The 19,022-nt window shown below is 41.7% G+C and overlaps 1 protein-coding gene across 6 annotated transcripts in view; it reads left to right on the plus strand.

Moving 5' to 3' along the window:
- The window catches only part of GPM6B (glycoprotein M6B), a 107,349-nt gene that overhangs the window by 62,503 nt on the left and 25,824 nt on the right, over window positions 1-19,022 (plus strand). The window contains exon 1 of one of the 6 annotated variants that reach the window (XM_027638628.1): window positions 12,196-12,549. The exons of 1 other annotated variant lie outside the window; for it this stretch is intronic. In XM_027638628.1, coding sequence (XP_027494429.1) covers window positions 12,489-12,549 — 61 coding nt within the window. In that variant the 5' untranslated portion in view covers window positions 12,196-12,488. Of the gene's footprint in view, window positions 1-12,195; window positions 12,550-19,022 lie in introns of those variants that run through there. 4 more of the 6 variants (XM_027638607.1, XM_027638599.1, XM_027638648.1 and 1 more) reach the window with 4 other exon arrangements.

Raw genomic sequence — 19,022 nt, forward strand, 5'->3', positions numbered from 1 at the left:
GCAGGTTGCTGTACAGATTTTTTCCCCCTGCTAAATGCATTATCCCTGAAGTGTCACTGTCACCGATAGCCTTGGCCTCGGTCAGTGGTGGGTCCATCTTGGATCTGGCTGGCATTGGCTCTGTTGGAAATGGGAGAAGCTTCTGGCATCTTCTCAGTGAAGCGACCTCTGTAGCCACCCCACTACCAAAATCTTGCCAAGTAAACCCAATATGCCGCTTTTTTGTGACCTCTGTGTCAATGGACCTGAGATCTATTATATTTCATTTTCTGTGTCAGGTTGTTGCAGCATTTGATTAAACAACACTTCTAAAGAACTTAGCTCAGAAGGAGTGCTTGCAAAGTGAAGTACTCATTCAAGTATGAGTGAGAAAACCAGTCTTCATTTTGGTCTTAAATTTCTCTTTTTAATACCTAGACTGCTTTATTACTCTCACCCATCTGTTAATGATCTAATGAAGGCCTCTGAAAGGCCTAGTAAGTCCTTCCTCCTTTTGCTTTGACATGAGACCTTTCTGTGGTAACATGTGGAGGTCATATCTACTATTTTGGTACCAAGTTGTGAAGTGCCTTAGAGCATGGGAAAATGCATGTTTAAAGGCAGTTTACAGGCAGAGGTAGAGAAATACTGCCAAATAATGCATAGTACTCTCCAGTCAGATTTCTTTAGCCCCACTGAATGAATATATTGTTAAAGTGAACCTGGAGACTATGAGAAAGTTTTCCTGGGGATCAAATTGTCTCATTGCTGGCAGAACTGGTACATCAGAAGAGAGTGTGACCCACTAACAGACAGACCCTTGGGCTGTAGGTGCTTGATACTGCAGAGGACATTGTGGTAAGGAGGATGTGAGAGCATCTGCCAGAGGGAGGAGAATGTCTATGGTTAGACCTCAGTCACAGCTGCGCAGTTGCCATATGGACACTGTAATGCATCAGCGCCAGGAGGTCTGTCATTCTGGTGGAAATCAGTAAGTGAAATGCCTCTCCTGCCAGGTAATGCAGATCCGCAAGGGCTGGCACCCTGCAGGAGGGAGCACGGTGCTGTGTGGACTGCTTGGCACGTGGCAGGGTAAAAGTGGATGGCTGAGACCAAAGTGCTCGTGCACAGCAGGGACCGTTGAGTATCTTGAGCATTGCTCCTAAAGAAGTCAAGGAGTAGAGATGGATCGTCATCCTCAGGAAAATTTCCTGAGACAGAACGGAAGAGTCTGAACAAAGCAGACATTTCTCCTACAAGACTTCTGCAGGCTGCAACCCAGGCTTTTTTTTCTGAAGAGTTTTTATATCCACCTTACTTGCAAGCTGCCTGCCTAGGATCTCATTGGCATTCTGCTTTTCTGCTGTAATCTCATGTTGTTAAGGAGCGTGATTTTTGTTCTTAGCTGTGCCACATATAGAAGATTACATAAATACCTTGGAAATCTTGGGAGAGGGAAGACAAAGAAGAAGAAGAAGAAAAACCAAACCTAAACCACCAAACGCTTCCTCTGAGAAGCACGTGTAGTCTTCCTCTCAGAGAAAATTCTGTTTAATGTAGGAGGAAGGCAGACATGCCTCTTTACCAGGAAAGCCACAAACTGGCTTTCTAATGGTCCAACTGTGTTAATGAACAATTACAGACCAGCACACTGAGCTGAGGTAGATTTATTCTTCTAGCAACTGTTACCCAAAGATGTTTTGATGGAGGAGTGCTTTTTCCTGCTTTTGTGTCTGTGTTGAACTTGTAATTTCCATCTCCTGCCCTCCTTTCCCTGATAAATAGCTATTCACTTTCTAATTTGAAGCTATTTCATAAAGGTTGTACTTCTGAGGTTCAACTCTCCTGTTCATAACCCTCAAGTTAAACCAAAGGATAATCCCGGAATGGGGGGAGGGCTTTCTTTGCTCCTCCTTACAGCACAGTGGTTTGATTTCTCACTTTGATATTTTCAACAGTGTGCCCCTGGCACAGTAGTAAAATTGAGCTGTGAATACAGGACCCTTTCTCTTGGGTTGCTGTGAATGTGTTTGAGTTCTGAAATTCTCAATGACAGGGTCCACGCAAGTGCTGAGCGCAGCCAGACGAGCTCACTGCGGGGTGGACCCTGAGCTGCAGTTCAGGGGAAGCACTGCACAGCACCGTGTTGCTCTTTGCAATACCGAAAGATTGGCTTTTTCTTTTAAAGTCTGAACCCGATCAAATAATAAGATTTTTATCAGTCGCACTTCCTTCTTTACAGAAAGAGTGAAAATTTGTTAAATATGCTTGCAACTGGGGAGAGAGGGAATAAAACTTCAAACAGTGCTGCTAAAAACAGCCTGGGCTGCTTTTGTTTGGACTTGCAAACCGCAGCAGCTTAATGCCTCCATTGTATGCAGGGGGAAATATGCTAATTCGAAGCACATTTCCCATCAGAAGCCCTTTCAGGCCTGTCATCGTTGAGATATGAAGGATGATAAAAGCGGGGAGAAGGGGGAGGCCCGTATTCTGGGAGCGCGGCTGCTGGTTATTGTGCGCAGGGAGCGGGGCTGAATAGGGCTGACGAGCCCGGTCACCCGTGAAGCCCCAAGGCCGTGCTGGTTCCCATGGGCGGCCCTGGCCCCGCTGGGACCCCCGCCAGTGCCATTAGGGCAGGGGTCCTGGAGGGCGCTCCCCAGGCAGCCGGGACAGGGGTGGTGGGGCTGCTGGCAAGGTTTGCAGCGCTGGCCACCATCACCCATCCTGCAGCTCTGTAAACCAGTATTTCTTTCTGGCTAACACGGGCAGCTACTTTCTGTTCACTTTCAGTGCAGTTTAAGCTGAAATAACAGATTTTTCGTGACAAGGCCTCCATCGGTTCCTTTCCAAGTTGCTGATGTGTGCAGGGCAGTGGTGCTCACTGGCTGTGCAGTACTGAGCTCCCTCAGTAAAGAGTTGCCTTCGACTCGGGGAAATGGGGGCTGCCGCAACTGGGGTGATTTTTTTCTTCTCGGTTATGCAACAGAGGGGAGTCTGTGAAATGCTACTTAGTCTGTTACCACGTTTATATGATTGTATTTGAGGTTGAAATAAATAGATTCATCAGTGTTTCGTATGTATTGAAAAAATCCCTAAACACTAGTCTTTACTGAATTATACAGATAAAAGCCTAGAATTTGATTTTTTCCTTCACTCTTAAAGTTATAAAAAGGTCTTTAAATGGTGGGGTTTGTCATAGAAGCCTGACACTGTTGGTCCAGAGCTTGGGAGATGCTCAGTTTATCCAGGACTACATTTTCTGTTTTCTTTTAAACAGATGCTAGTGTTGTTTTATTGTAGAGAATTTGGGATTAAGTGAACTCAAGTTCTGATATTGTTGCTATGATATTTGCTTGGAAACTGCCTGAAATGGCAATGAAAATTTAGTTGTAGTTGGTTGTTTGTCTCTATAAACCTGCAGTGTACTAATGGCAACTTACACTAAGAAAATGGGCTTTTGATTGCATTTGCAATCTGGTGATGTTCTCTCTGCGTTAGAAGTATGTGCAACCCTTGAACACACAATTAGTTTCTGAGGACCATAGCTGGAATTAAGTGCTTAGAAATACTTTTAAAGCTGTGGGTGGTCTTCAGTTTCTTCCCTGTACTAATGAACTTGTGAACAGGCAAATTGGGCTGGTTGATTTTGGCTTGGCATGAGAAGCTGTGATCTTTTTCTGCAACCTGTGGGCAAGTCTCTGATCTGCAATGAGAGGAGCTCTGTCCCAAGCTGAGCAACATGCATTTGGTCACTTCCAAGACAGTTAGCCCATACTTGACATAGTAAAGTTTTTTTGATACAGAGACACAGTTCCTCTTACAGACAAAGGAAAGAACCTTAGCCAGAACTTGGGGTGTTTTCTTGCCTTATGCTTTTCTCGTTCTCATCTCCCAATATATCCATCCCTTCTCCCTTTCCTTGATTCCTTGGCTTCTTTCTTTTCCTCCCGACATGGTGCAGAAAGGTAGAGCAGATGATTGTACTTCAGGAATCGGTGGTGGTGATAGATTTGTCTCTACTACTACTGAGATCAAAAAAGCCTGGTGCCATTTTGCATAACAAATGTGAGGGTCTCCAGAGTAAACAAGTAATTACAATGCTTAGTGTTTACACTTCGGAAGCTCTGAGTGCAAGAGAAATTGTTACAAATGTACTGAAACCCAGAGAGCAGAAATCAAATGGGATGGGAATGATACAAGGAATAGATGAAGAAAAGTAGATGCTAAATGAATTTCACTCTGACTCATGACAAAGTGCAGAAATGATGCCTTTCAGCTGTTTAAAACAAGTGAATGTCATGTTTGGAAAGAAACGGAGAAATGGCGATGTAACTAGGCAATGTTGGGGTGGGATTGCTCAAAAGAGAGTCTGGGTGGTTTTCAGGCAGCAGGACTGGAGGCCATTTCAGAGGCTGGGATCCTGCTTCCTCTGGAGAAGCTGCTCTGTCTGCATTGACTGCAGCAGGGGCCTGTCATTGTGCAAGCCCTCCTTTGTGCCAAGCCTCAAAACCTGCCGGGCCACAGAAAGGCTCTTCCCGTGAAACGACTGAAAGGCTCCAAGCCTGAGACACTTAGAAAATTAGGCGAGACAAAGTGTTGGAAATGTACACTCTAGGGAATAATCCTGCCCTGGCAAGGGATTTTACTTGACAGCCTATCTGGGAATCCACGCTGAAAGCTGCTACTTTGTCCTTAACTCACCCTATAGCACTTTTGTCTCAGAGCTCACTTTGTATGCAGGATCACCCATTGCTGAGGTTCGGCAAAAATCGAGGCGTGACATGATCCAGACGGAGCTCCAACCAAACTCGTTGTTTGCAGGTTAAGTCATTCCCTGTTTATAAAGGTAGAGGGTGGGTTTTTCTCTTAATTTCGCTGAACTCCCTGAGTGCACACTTAACTTTTTGTGGGCGCAAGTGAAAGACCCGTTAAACATTTCAGCTGCCGTTGTTTGTTGTTCATCGGCAGTGTTCTCAAAGGCTTTGCAAAGCACAGAAAGAACAGCTACTTTATACATGACTGGGATCCCAATTGCTGCAGCTAGAGAGGATTGGAAAAGCTAGGCCGGGCAAAGTTGCCTGGCACATATTTAGTCGATGAGTTAATTGGACACCCTCAAAGTGGGACTTGTTAATGTCCTGCTGGTTTCCTAATGAGGATATCTGCTCTTGCAAAGAATACAATGATTAATTGGGGACCCTTTCATTAGTGTCTTAACTGAGGATTTCATGACTAGTGTCTTGTGTGTGAACAGAAACTATACTTGCAATTCAACTGGCAGTCCAGTGCTGCATGACAGGACTGGTCCAGGATCTTTCCCAAAGTATAGTTTAATTACACTGGAATGGGAATTTTCTGTGTCAGGGAAACAACTGTAGTTGTGGTGACTTACAAGGTGCTGAAACTTAAAACAATGAATTTCAGTACCTCATACCAATCATTATTTTGATGTTTTCTTTTACATCAACATTTTGACTGTCATATTAGGTGGGCTTTTCAAAATGTCAACACAATCAATAATCCATGAGTGGGGGCTGAGTCTTGGGCTGGTGGGGCGAGCCTTTCACCCAGGGTTGCTGAGGTGAGTGGCTAACAGTGCCTAAGAAACAGTGCTCCTGCCGCACAGTTTAGCTCTGCTGCAGACTCCAGTCTGATGTTGGCTGACTTGGTTCCTGGCCCTGAAATCCTGAGCTGGAGGACTCTGTAGCACTGGGATGGTTGTGCATTCACTATTAAACTGAATGCTATTGCGTGACTCTGTAAATTAGTTTGCATTCCTCACAGTGGTACCAATGATGCTTGTATACTTTTCTGCTCAATAAAAATATGTATGTAATCGTTTACATCTTCATATACATATGAAAACACACACGTGTTTTTTGCATGTGTGTACACACACAGAGCTACATTATTTATGCATGAAATCCTTCATGACATTCATGAGGATTCTCCATCCCTGACTCTCCCCATGTGTACCCCCAGTGTGGGGTACCCAGTGAGAGGTACCTTTTTATAATCAGTGCTCCTTGGTTTCTTTTTGGGGAGCTATAGCGTTTTGCACTTCTTTATATTTCCCTGCTTTTTTCCACGCTTTGTGAAAAGACTGGACTGAGGCCAAGACTGAAGAACAAAACAAGCACTGAATAGATGAAAGATTGTAGGTGGGATCCTGAAGTCTATGTGAAGAGTGGGAGGGTAATTTTGAAAATCAGAACTGGATGTAAAGTTAACACAGGATTGTCTGGTTAAATCTCATTTTGTGGAGCAAAAGGATAAGTTTGGGTCAAGGCTGAACTCAGTGAAGTTTATTTATAGATAGATAGAGAAAAAAATTCAACATGTAACCTCCCAGTACCAGCCATGTCTCAAATTCTCATGTTTTTGGAGATGAAGCAGCTGTATTAGCAGGAGTATATTATGATACCTTTGCTGCCTTCCAAATTGCTGGCAGAAATAGCTCTTCTACAAGTACAAGAGGCACTTCTACTTGAGTGCCAGCAAGTGTGACATAAATATCTAGGATGCTATTTCAGTATGTCCAAGTATTCAGAAGCTCTAGTTATTCTTCTGAGATGGCACTAGGCTTTGGCAGTAGTATTGGAGAAGAGGGTTCACAGCAAAGCTAAAGATGTTGGATTGTCTTCAAGGTGCAGAATTAAGGGAACAAAGGCAAAAGACTTGAGCATATTATTATCCTGCTGCACTGCAAGGCAGAGAATGTCCCCTCTGTGAGGGACAGAGGGAGCAAAGAAAGGTGGTTATGTGTGTCAATATCAAGAACCTAGTCCTTAAAAGTATGGAGGAGCATTTGAAGTACTGTTGAAGGGTTTCATAAATTAGTCATGTAAGTGAGATCTTGCCACTGATGAAGAGAAAAATTATGCAAGATAGGGTAACTCAAACCTTGTTTTGCTGCTTAATTGTAAAGTTAAAGCATTTGAAACTTGCCATGCAGTATACTTATAGAAAACTACATACTGCCAGAAAACTGTTGAGCTGGAGTAGAAGCTGAAGACAGCCATTGGAGCTGGAAGTCTGAACACTACTTGCTTAATGAAAGCTCCTTCTGGGAGAGATGCGAGGAAGCCTTTGCTTTGGTTTTCTGTATTTCCATGCTATTTCAACTGTAGAGCTTGAGTTTGGGCTCCAGTTTGTCAGTATATTTCTTTCTGGCTTGCCAAAAGCATGGTGCTACTCCAGGCAGCCTCACCAGAAGGGGGTGCAAGAGGTGATGCTACTTCCATCTTAGTTTCAAGTGTAGCCTGTTTTGTTTTCATTTTTATTGCCTTTCCTCAGATGTCTTTGGCATGGTTGAGATTTCTGTATTTTGTCTGTCAGAGTTACGAATTGTTTTCCCAAGGTTTTTTTTTTTTTTTAAATACAAGTTTCTTACACCCAGGAAAATGTGACAAAGGCCATTACTTAGATTAGATAAATAAAATCTAGCTTTTTTTTTTTCTGTGCTGTTGACCACCTTTCATGAACAGAAATGGAGATTAAGTTGCTTCAGAACACAACAGCTTTTGCTTTGGTTTTGACTTTGCTTACACCTCTTTAGGCTGTTTTTCTTTGGTAGCCTTCACATCTCTGCCATCTGAGTCATCTTTGAGACTAGGACTTGATGAGACCTAGCTGCTGGAAAAGCTGTACAGAGCCATCTATTCACTTTCTAAGGGATTTTTTCCCCCTTCCTTTATGTTCCAACTAAGGGTTAGCCATCCGTGTATGTTTTGGATCTGAGCTGTTTATTGCCTTTGATTCTCACTGGTGGCTGTGAGTGCAGTGGACTAAAGCAGTGGTCCAGATGGAAACAAACAGGCTGGACAGAGAAATGTATGAAGCCCAACTACTGAACAATATCTACTTTGCCTGCCTGCTTGCTGCCAGGCATTTAGCTTGGCAGCAGTTATTGCCATTTTCATGTGGCTTTATTAAGGGGGCCGTAGAACTGGTTAACGTTTGCTTACCCTTCTGGGTGTAGGTGCATTGGTTAACTCAGTGATTTTCTTTGGTTGCAGAGATAACCACTATCCATGCTTAAGCCTCTACTTTTGCTCTTTCTTATGGAAATCTGAGATTTAAACCCCTAAGTGCAGTGTTTTTTAGTAGTCTGTATTTTATACTGTGTAAAAGTGCAGGGGTTTTCCACTGTTATTCGTTAATTAATTTGGATTTCATTTTCCTAGTAATTTAGTATGTCTGAAAGAACAGACTTCAATGTTTTTTTCTTAAAAGTACTTGCCAGGTATATGACTTCTGTGAAACTAAAAGCTTGTTGTCATGCTTTGATTTTATCCACATGGAAAATTTACCTGCATTTGCATAAGCATTTGGATTGGGTTGTCTTTGGTAACTGGTCTAAAGCTGGTTTGAACACAAGCAATTACATTGCACCAAGTGGCATCATGTGTATTTGTTCTTTCTCCTGAATATTTTTCCATATTTTCTAAAAAAAAAAAAAAAAGTATTCTACAAATTTTCTGTAAAATTAGCTGTTTGGACTATGTTACTATGTTTCAGTCTTATTTGAGGGACAGTCTGTGTATTTTAACTTCTGGGTCTTGAATCTCATAGGCAAATCTCAAATTGCTCTTCAACTATGTGAGAACACTCTTTATTACAGCTCTGTGAAGCCTTTGTAGAAATCGCAAGTGTGTATTCATCTCCTGAAAGCTTGTGAAGAATTTGCTGTAGCTTATGGTAGAGCTTCTCAGCCTTCAGGAATGTAAACTAGATTCAGTGACATTAAAGATAGATGTTCAAAAGGAACTGGCACATGAACAGAACTGGATTTTTAATATCTTTTTTAACTTCTGCAATTGTGCTATTTTAACTGACTGAGCACAATGATTAAATAATGGGAATTTATTTTTTTTTAAACCTAGAAAAAATAGATTTCAGCCTCTTTTTTTTAAACTCTTTTGCACTGAATGTGTCTTGGTTTGCAGTACCTTCACATATTTTCCTTCACTGCTATTCATCCTGGGGTTTGGTAGTAGGCTCAGAGCTGTACTTTAGCAGCAGAAACCCTTGCTGCTAAGCCCCCGTCTTCATTTTCCCTTTTATTTTGGTCTGCAAATAAAATGCTGGGCTGAACTCCTGAAACATAACTAAGTGTAACTAGCTGCCATGCCATGTTGCTGGTTATCTAAATCAGCCTGGTTTGTACAGCAGGTTTTTGCTAAATGTCAGTCTTAAAAAATTTTTTTGCAGTGCCTGCCTTTGTGGATTAGTCTTTGGCTGTATTGTCATAGGCATAAACTTGATGTCTCCCAGTCTCATCAGATATTATGAAAAGGATGCATCTGATTAAGGGAGGGAACATTGGATGAGACAACTTGCTGGCTGAGATTAATGCTCGAAGCACAAGATCAGCACTCATATTAGCACTGGAGGAAATAGCATATAGTTTGTTTTATTTGCTCTGTTTATCAATGATGGGGCAGAAGCTTGAAAATTAAGGAATTACTTAGGATACTAAGTGGTTAGAACCTATCATACATTGCAGCAATCTGGAAAATACAAAGAAGGCAGGGGGAGAACCTTACACTCATGCCTCTCTTGAAGCTTTTAAAGGACGATTTAGTAGGTAGAATTAATGCTTTTGAATAGTTGGGTTTGATGGTTTTTGAAGTCTTCAGTTCAAGCTCTTGTGAAGTTGATTCTGGTATTGTGCACTGGTTTCTTCATTGCTTGTTTGGGGAAGAGGTTATCCTGGGAGACAGTAGAGGAAAGAGTCTCCCAGCCTGTTAGGTTTGGGTTTCTTAACCATCAGCTCTGAAGTCCTGAGCCTGCCTAACAAATTCTGCTTGCCAACAGGAAAGTGTGCAGCTGTTTGAAGGAGTAGGTCTCACTGATATGGCGTGGAGGGGTTTGTTTGTGGGTTCCGTCCGAGGATAGTCTGCAACCAAAGGTTCTCTCTAATGTATTTTCTGTTTAAAAAAGGAAATTCCAGATTATCTTTATATTTTCTGTGTATTTGTCCTGATAAGTGCATTGATATTATACCACTTGAATTAAGTTATGAACAGGCTTCTGTAACTTTTGGTAGTCAGAAGAGATGTTTCAACCTTTTAAAGTTTTAGACCTTCCAGTCTAAGTAAGCAACGATCATTAAGAATCAGAGATCTAGATTGTGACAGCAGTGAGCAGAAGTACCAACTGCACAATGAAAACTTCTAAGAAGTTCCATTTTAATGTCAGAAGCAATCAACTGCTTTGACCAATGAATAAAATTTGTGTGACTTTCAGGAAGTAGGGTGTGTTTGGTATGGATTTTCAATCCTACTGGTGTAAAATGGGGGAAAAAGCACTCTTTGTAGAATATTTTCTTTGTATATTCAGCATCCCAAATGTAAAGAAGATGTTTTCCTTTCTTGACTGTGGGATTTGAACAATTTTTAGTAATGGCTAAAAGAATGTAGCTAACGTCACATGCATTTTCACCTTTTGGCTGATTCCTTCAGGGAATGTGTTTGCAGTGCATGATCTTGCTGGGGAAGGATTTCAATATGTGTGTGGGCATTGCAGAAGACTGGAGAAATACGCCTTGTACCTGGGTTGAGGTCTCTTCTGGGGCTGCTGATTTGATTACCTTCAGGAACCTATTGCCTCACGTTGGTTCCTGAGGATATTTCATCTCCTCTACAGATTAGCCTCATCCTGTTTATAGAAGGGTCTTCTGAGATTGGAACTTCAACTGCAGACTTTTCCTGGACTGCAGGGAAGCATTTTAGGCAAATACTTGACATCAAGTTTAATACTGTGATACGAAACCTTAGGATAAGTCCAAGACCTCTTGGCAGCTGGGCTGGAGCCTGAAGTCTGAGCAGTAATGTTCAAAGCAAAGTAACAGCTATGGTGGCTGTGGTGAGAGAAGAGATTTTATGCACTAATTTCTTGAAAGAGAAGGGAACTTTCTCTAAATGTTTGGTGTGATGTTTTTTATGCTTTTCCCTAGACATCTGTAGAAATAAAAATGCACAGCAAAATTGTGGGTATAATAGCTTGAACTAGAAGAGGCTGAATTGCAGCTACAAATCTTTGGACTACTTCCCTCTTCCCACTCTTGTTGAATCTGTTATACGGGACACTCAGTGTGTAGGTTTTAACATCCCCAGGGTTTGCTGAGTCCTCTAGGTGTCTTTGCAAGCTGCAGAATTGGCTGCAGTGACTGGACCACAAGGATTATTGCTCCATGGTTGCTCCATCATCCTATGCACATCCTATGCCTTTGGGCACATCTGCCCTGTGCAGTGTGTTGCATTGTGAGGCATTGAAACAAGCAAAGTGATAGGCAAGGTTAATTAGCCTCAGCACAGTACAGCCTTAAATGTGTCAGTTGTCTTGGGGTTTGGGAGGGGAATAATACCCCTATGTGGTGTTGCCCTACTCTGTGGCACCCCAGCACGGGCCCCTCAGAGCAGGCTGGAGACACCTAGTCACCTCATGCAATGCACTGTTGACATGTCTTGGGTTTGTTGCTCCCAGAGCCAGGCTAGTACAGATTGTTAGATCATGCTGCAGTCTGTCTGAATTAAGGAGAGCAATCAAACGTGCTGAACAGCAGCTCTGTGCTCACTTCCAAGCATGGCTTTAGGTCTCTAGTGGCAGACCTCCTTTTAAAACCCAAGCTGTGTTTTCTTAAACATTTTATCCTTTAAAGTGTTGCACGTGCATTTTGGGTTGCTTGAGCTCGCTTCCTTTCTGCTTGGTTGGATTTTCTTTTGCTTCTTTTTTCCCATTGCGCTTGCTAGTCAGAGAAAGAATTTAGATTTTCCATATACATACATATATGCCCACTTCTGCTTTTATGCTTCTCTCACACAGTCTTTTGCCGTGGGTGAGCGGAACTTAGTCGGCAAAGAAAGCAAACAGAGAGAACAGACCCATCACCCCCCGCCCCTTGAAAGAGCAGAGGGCATGTGGAATAAATCAAAATGCGAAGCATAATAACAAGGTCCCATGGGAAAGGGAGCCTTGTGATTGTGTGCCGGCGTGCACTCCTCTTAGAGACGGCGGCCGGGGGGCTCACCCCACAACGGCCAGGGGGCTCCTTTCTTTCTCGCTTGCATCTCCCCTTCCGATGTCACCAATTCATTCACCACCCAGAGAATTGATTAGCGTTTGTTGGGAGCCTTGGGAGACGGGGAAAGAGGGGGAGAGCAGAGGGCAGGAGGAAGGGGGCGCAAGCGGGTGATGCTGGTCCCCACGGTGTGGCGAGGCGAAGCACAGTTGGGCGCAGGATGGCTATTTTATAGCTGGGGACCGTGGTGACGTATAGCTGAGCGCTCGCTGGCACAGCTCCTCGTGGACCAGTCAGCGGAGCGAAATTGAAGCTGACAAGACTTTTCTGGCATTTTGGAAAGGACTGTAATCTACTGTAGGGGAGAACAGAGCCGCTCAATCACCGCCGCTGTAAATAGGAGACGGAAGGGAGTGAGAAAGGAGGCGAAGAGAAAAAGTGCTTGCTGGGGGGGGAGGGGGGGGCGGCATTTTTGGTGGATGGTATGAAGCCAGCCATGGAAACTGCAGCGGAGGAAAATGCAGAACAAAGCCAAGAGAAAAAAGGTACCCAGGGGTCTAACAATAGCCTGTTTAAATCTTTTCATTCAGGGGGCTTAAAGAGGTTTAGGCCAGTTTTGTCACTTTTTCAAATAGCTCTTAAACAATCATTACTGCATCTTCGGGCTTTCAGCCGTCCTTTCCTGCATGGCTTGACAACAAATTAATAGAGCAGCAATCTTTCTGTCTGCGTCTGTATTTGCTCTGAATCTGTCCTAACCCTACCTGAAATGATGCTTGCAAAAGAAGTCTTGTTATTGCTGCATCTTTGAGGGATTTTGGTAAATTTGGTTTACTGAAGTAGCGTGTGCCTGTGTGTTTGCATGTTGTTTTCAGAGCCATAATCTGGCTTTGCAATCCAATGTGGGAGACCTAGGCTATAACAACATATAATAGATTATAATGTCACACAACCTTCGTGTAGTGAGCTTGATGCCAAATGCTACTCTTATTTTTAAATTCCTTTTCTATGGTGTCATCTGGCAAATTTCACTTTTGTAGAGATCTGCCTGTACTATGATAATGGGGAACAATGCAATGAGTTTTTCAACATTAGATTTCAGGATGTGTTAATCACTGAGAATTGCTGCTTAATAGAGAGAACAATTCTATAGTAGTGGTTCTGTGGTAGGGAGATGGCAGCCCAGAAAGAGAGGTGCTTCATCCATGCCAGCCTTACAGGTGATTCTGTTTGGTCTGGAGTGCAGAATTTCAGAGGGTAAATTCAACTAGCAAAGGTTGTTTTGTTTCTGTGTCATATAATTTATGTCAAATATGTGTTCCTCTTCAATGTAGCAGACTACTGTACAGGTCATAGCAGTACTTTTTTTTGCTAAATGATACAGCAGTAATAAAATTATTTAAATTTCCATTGCCTTTTTACGTGAGTCATAGTATACTTTTTAACCTGTTGTGTATCATTTATAAGCAATCTGAGCATCTCGTCTGGGTATCTCATAGGCTTAGGCAGCTGATACACAACTAATACATTTCTCCAAGCAGAATTCTTTCATTGACTGTTGAACAGTTCAGATATGAACATGATAAATCGTAGTGCTGTCCAGTGCCAGATTTTGTTTTTCTACTTTGAATTTGATTCCTGCTACACACTTCCTATAATTCAAAACGAGCTTCAGTTTCAAGTAAATGAAATTTGTCAAGTGATTAGATACAGTACTACATAATCCCTTAGGGATTTCACAAAAGGAGGTCCACTGATGAGAGATTAAACTCTGAAAGCCATTAGTGTATGTGGACAATAACCCACCTCACTGCAGATTTTGAGTAATTAATGTACAAAATGGTCAGAATAGCTTGACTGTAAAACCACCTTGAACTGATAGATCATTCTTTAAAAATGACAGCAATTTTTTGTTCTCATTGATGAGCTTCCTTTAAATAATGGAACTCATGTTACAATAAACACCAAAGAAAATTATCTGTATGCATTAGCAGCTGTGCAAAACAAAATGTGTTGCTGAGTGTGTTTATGATGAGTTTATGGTTTCCCTTTTGTTTTGGTAAGGGTGAAAGCACAACAAGTAGAACAGTAAATATGCTATGAAGTCAAGGTGGTTGATCTGTTTTTTTCATCGAATGCAAGCAGGGGAGTCTCCTCTCCTAAGGTTACCACTGTTTCCTAGTTTTTTCTATGATAATTTTATACTTTGGATTCCTTATATAGGTATGTGTATGTAGCACTCCTAGGCTTTGTTCTTGCCAATTCTCTGATTTCTTAAAGCAACACATGGTCTCTCACATTACGCTCTGTATTTCTATTCATTTAAATTCCCAGTATGTTTCACAGCAAATTAAAATGCAGAAATCTGAAAGACTCCTAGTTTCTATAGAAAAATAAATAGCCCAAAATCCCTGCAAAGTTACTGCCATGAAGTAGTCAGGTAGGAGGTATATTTGGGTTTGAGAGGCAGATTTTCCAAAGTGCTAAGTCTATTGAGCCTGGTTGGGTTTTTGATAGGTTCAGTGGGCATCAGGTACCTCTGAAATGGCAAGATTTTTCTAAAGGGCTCTTCCACCAGCAACTCCCATGAAACAAAATAAGCTTTTTCTCTATGTAAAGAAACTTGTAGGAAAATGTTGCTGCTTCATTTTGGGTATCAAACAGAAGCTGACCACTTCAAAAATATGTCCATTTACTCTCTGGAGTGGATCTCTTACTTGCTATGCCTTACACGTTTGCTGGGCTTGCAACATTTGCATCTTACTCCAGGATCCCACCGGGATTCAGTATAATGGCCTCCCTTTTTGAAATGCCCTAGATCCAGTGATTGCAAGGCAGCTGCCACAGACTGAAGTGCTGTCACAGAGTCTTTTAACTCTTCCTTCCAGAAACAAATTGCTAAGCCTAAGGAGGTAAATCAACATCTGAAGGTGTTTGGGAGATACTGCTATTGCTAAGACTGAGTAAGGGAAGATGCTGAGCATTCTGCTTTGAGTATTCAAGTTCACACTCATTATGCTTTACACTGCCAAGTTCTGGGGAAAGTGTCTGCATTTAACTAATAGCAAATTTTACTTTTAAGCTAAGAGGGTTTTTTTTCTCTTTATCAGAATTTTAAACTGCAGGTTTCCAGGTTTTGGTTTTAATGCTAGGACCTTCTCAATGATGTACTGCAATTTTGTGGAATAAATACTTGGAGGAAGTTGGGCTGGGACTACATGCTGTCTGGGTACAGGGCTCCCCATGCTTGGGAGAACACTGGAGAGCAATGCTACCAGAGCTCTTGGGATCTGCAGTAAGGTCTGTTTTGAGTTTGAGCGCTTAATGCAGTCATATCTGAGCAGTGGTGTCACATAGGTACTGGTTTGTGTTTCCCATCTCTGTAGCAAATATGAATGGCTTGCTATTTTGAATTGCAGTGTAATTGAGCCAATTTACACCAGCTAATGTAATTTATGAATAATTGCTGATTGATAAATTAAAATGATTGGTCTTATTTAGATTTTTAAAGTTTTCTAAATTGTATATGAGTTCTAGTTCTATATTTTAATAATTATTTTCATGAATCCCTTGCCTGATTCAGGCTGCTGAATACTACCCAGCTGATGGATTCAGTGTTTATCCGACATTTGTTTCTCTGCACCCAGATGAGTGGCTGCTGCCCCAGTTTTTTTAACTGGAAATGGAACAACCCCCATGCTGGTGGAGATAAGAAATAAGTCAGCTTTATGCTGTGTATCAGCAGCCCTTATCAGAGGAGAACACCATGAAAGCTGAAGCAAAATGTTTAACAGATACTTTGCAGGCTGCAGGACAGATTGGATTCATTTTAAAGATGAAGGTTTACAAATTATTACAAATGACAGGATTTATCTTGCAGGCATTAAATTAAATCAAAACGTGAGGACTGGGCAGGCAGATTTACTGAGGTAGAATAAATAAGAAAAACGAAATGCCGTTTTACATCAGCAGTGAAGGATATAGATCCTGATACACATTAACAGAGACAAGAAGTTTCCCTCTTCATTTAACTGTGAGAAATATTACCAAGTTGCAAAATTAAAAAAAAAGAAAAAAAAAAAAGAAAAAGTAGAAAATAATGCTCAACTGTGGATGACCATGGTGAATTCACCAATTACACATGGGATGGAAGAAAGCCATTACACTAGGGTGTATTTCCTTATATAAATACATATGATGTTCAAATTGCCTATGCTGTGCTGAGGAATAATGAAGACCAGTTTGAGCAGCTGTACCAAAGGTTCGTTTTAATTGGCTCTTCCCTCCTAATGTGCTCTCGATGAAAGACCTCTTGCTCAGTAATGGCTGTGAGCTTTATTATTTTCATGGTATATGAAGCAATGTTTCCTCTTTTAAGCTCTAAATAGACAAGTATATGCTAGTCAAAATATCAAAATAGAAAATACTTCTCTTACACTATTTCTCACATCTGTATGGTTGTGTTTAAATGAAGCTGTAAAGTGGAACACGAGAAAGGAATGAAGTTGTGCAGTTTATTTCACTTTTAGTGAGGTTATTTTACACAGTGAGCTTATGACATTTTGATGCATCACAGATAAATGTATTTTTCATTATAGCAAATTGAAAAAAAAGTCTTTTATATATGTATGTTATGATCACTAACCAAAATTTCAAACATATCCCCTTAATGTTAGGCTTACACAGTGATATCAGAGCTGTCAAGGCATTCAAAGATTTTAGTATGACATTTTAAGCAGTTTATTGGTGTTTCAGATCCACTGAAAACAAAAACTGCTCTAAGGATAAGTCCCTGAAGAATACAACTGTAGGAAGAGAGGTCCAGCCCAGGGAGAATCTGGGACACGCGATATTCTGGGGATAATAATTTGGTAGGCTTAGTGATTTAGGTTTTAATGAATAGGATTTGGTTTCTAAATAGGAGGGGGTTGAAAAAACACTCAGAGAATGTACTCATACTGGTCTGAATGACCTCATGAAAGCAGAAAACCTAGACATATGTGCCATGGGATATGGTAACGGGGGTGGGGGAAACCCAGATGGCACTGTACGTGCACAATGGATTCTGCAGTAGGAGCAAAGGGACTAAAGAGGGGAGTAAAGAGGGGTAGAGGAGTCCCTTTCAGTCACTCTGATGCTTTCCCATTTTCTGGCCAGCCTTGCTCCTAATGCAGTATCCATCACCAGACCATAAACAACCAAACGACAGCCGTCTCCTTGCTCCCATGCACTGCTTCTTCAGCTGAGACAGACGAATGTCAAAACTGTTTGTTTCCTCTAAAACCATATGATAAAGGCAGCAAGCATGAGGATGTTGGGCACTGGGAATTTTATTACAGGCATGCAAGATGATTCATCCCAATGAATACTGAGCACCACAGCTGCCATCCGTGTGCCTGTGTGGTGTGACATGGAAATGTTGTCAGTTCTGTGGCTGCTGTGTCTGTGCAGGATTGATACAGCCTGGATCTGACAGGAGGCCTATGGCCACAGGAGCCTGGCTGTTCGTGGAGGGTGTTGTAGCCTAACCAGGGAATGCAATTAGTGCAGTTAGTTCCTCATAAAGCAAAAGAAGCCATTTAAACCTGCTTCCTTTTCTAACTATTCAGGGTACGGAGTTAAATTCCAGATGATGCTGACTGTGTGCAGTAGTTGTTATGCCACTGAAGCCTGTGGGGCTTTTGACCTGCTGGTGATTTTACATGAGTGGGACTGGGTGGGTCTCAGCAAAGTCACCAAGAGATATTCTTCAGCTTCAGAGGTCGTGCCAGGCATGCAGTAAGGCTACCAAACAGCCATTGCTAAGTGGCTCTTTGCAGAGCAGTGGAAAAAATGAGATTCCCTATGGAATTTGAACTGCCTCCTAATGAATGGAGCCCTGTTACTGAAAAAACAGAAATTGCTAATTAAAAAACCCAACTCCACAGAATATTTGCATTTACAGAAATGATGCTACAAATTTTGGATGCTGTCTCTATGTTTCAGGGTTTGATGTTTATACCGCAGCAGACAGGTGACTTCACCAGTGCTCCCCCAGGCTAAGGGAGAAAGGCAGCTGCCTGCTCTGCTGCTCTGAGCAAGTGCTTTTTGTAGCTACTGCAGGAGAAATTTCTAACTGTGAGTTCAAGCCTGGTAGGATTAAATACTCTTGCTACCAAGGGTTTGGTTGAGATACTGCTGCAGTGAAAATGAAGAAATCTTTTCTTCCTGTAAGTCTTTGCAGCTGGTTTTTTTTAATATATTTATTTTATTTTATTTTATTTTTAATCTGAATTTGTTACCAATTTCCAGTAAGTAGCTTCAAAAAAACAGGGACCAGACATTTGGAAGGCAGAGGAGAGGAGGTATGCAGTACAAGCAAAGAATTCTGTTGTTTTTCATTTTGTATCCTATTCAATTTTTATGGTATTCATTGTGATCTCGCAAGCAGGATCGTTCCTCTGTAAGCAGAAGGAGATTATATCATCCTGAGTGTGCGCTGTCATTTTGGAGCAATACTTCCAACATCTTTTGAGTTTTGTTATGCTCATAAGATGTGGAATTTGTCCTTCCTAAGAGAAAGGGTAAGCCATAAAAGACAGAATAATGTCTTTTATGGAAGATTTACTAGCTGATAGCTGCTTGCTGGTTTGTGGGTCAGATACAGAGAGGGGAGAATTACCAAGCCACAGAGTATCCTTTACAGAGCCTTTGGTACTAAGTTTACATCCAAAACCCGAAAGACTGTGCTAGTATTGGGTGTTCATGTCCTGATAAAGGAGACAAACAAATTCTTGTTTCAAATCTCTAGATCCAACATTTGGATTCAAGACTAAGATTTTTTCTCTTCTTGACGTATGCAAATGTAGCTGTGCCAAACTCCTTATTGCACGAGCATCAAAACCACATGAGAGAGGGACCAAGTAAAAGACTTTCCAAGCCCCTCACAGGCTAGAAATTCATGGGTTTTCTACTCCCCTTCCCCTTGAAATTCATCTCTAATCTATTCTAGAGTAGATGGGGTTTTCATTACCATAAC

Source organism: Corapipo altera, unplaced genomic scaffold (genome assembly GCF_003945725.1).
Source record: "Corapipo altera isolate COAL_440 unplaced genomic scaffold, ASM394572v1 0, whole genome shotgun sequence".
NCBI classification, from domain to species: domain Eukaryota; kingdom Metazoa; phylum Chordata; class Aves; order Passeriformes; family Pipridae; genus Corapipo; species Corapipo altera.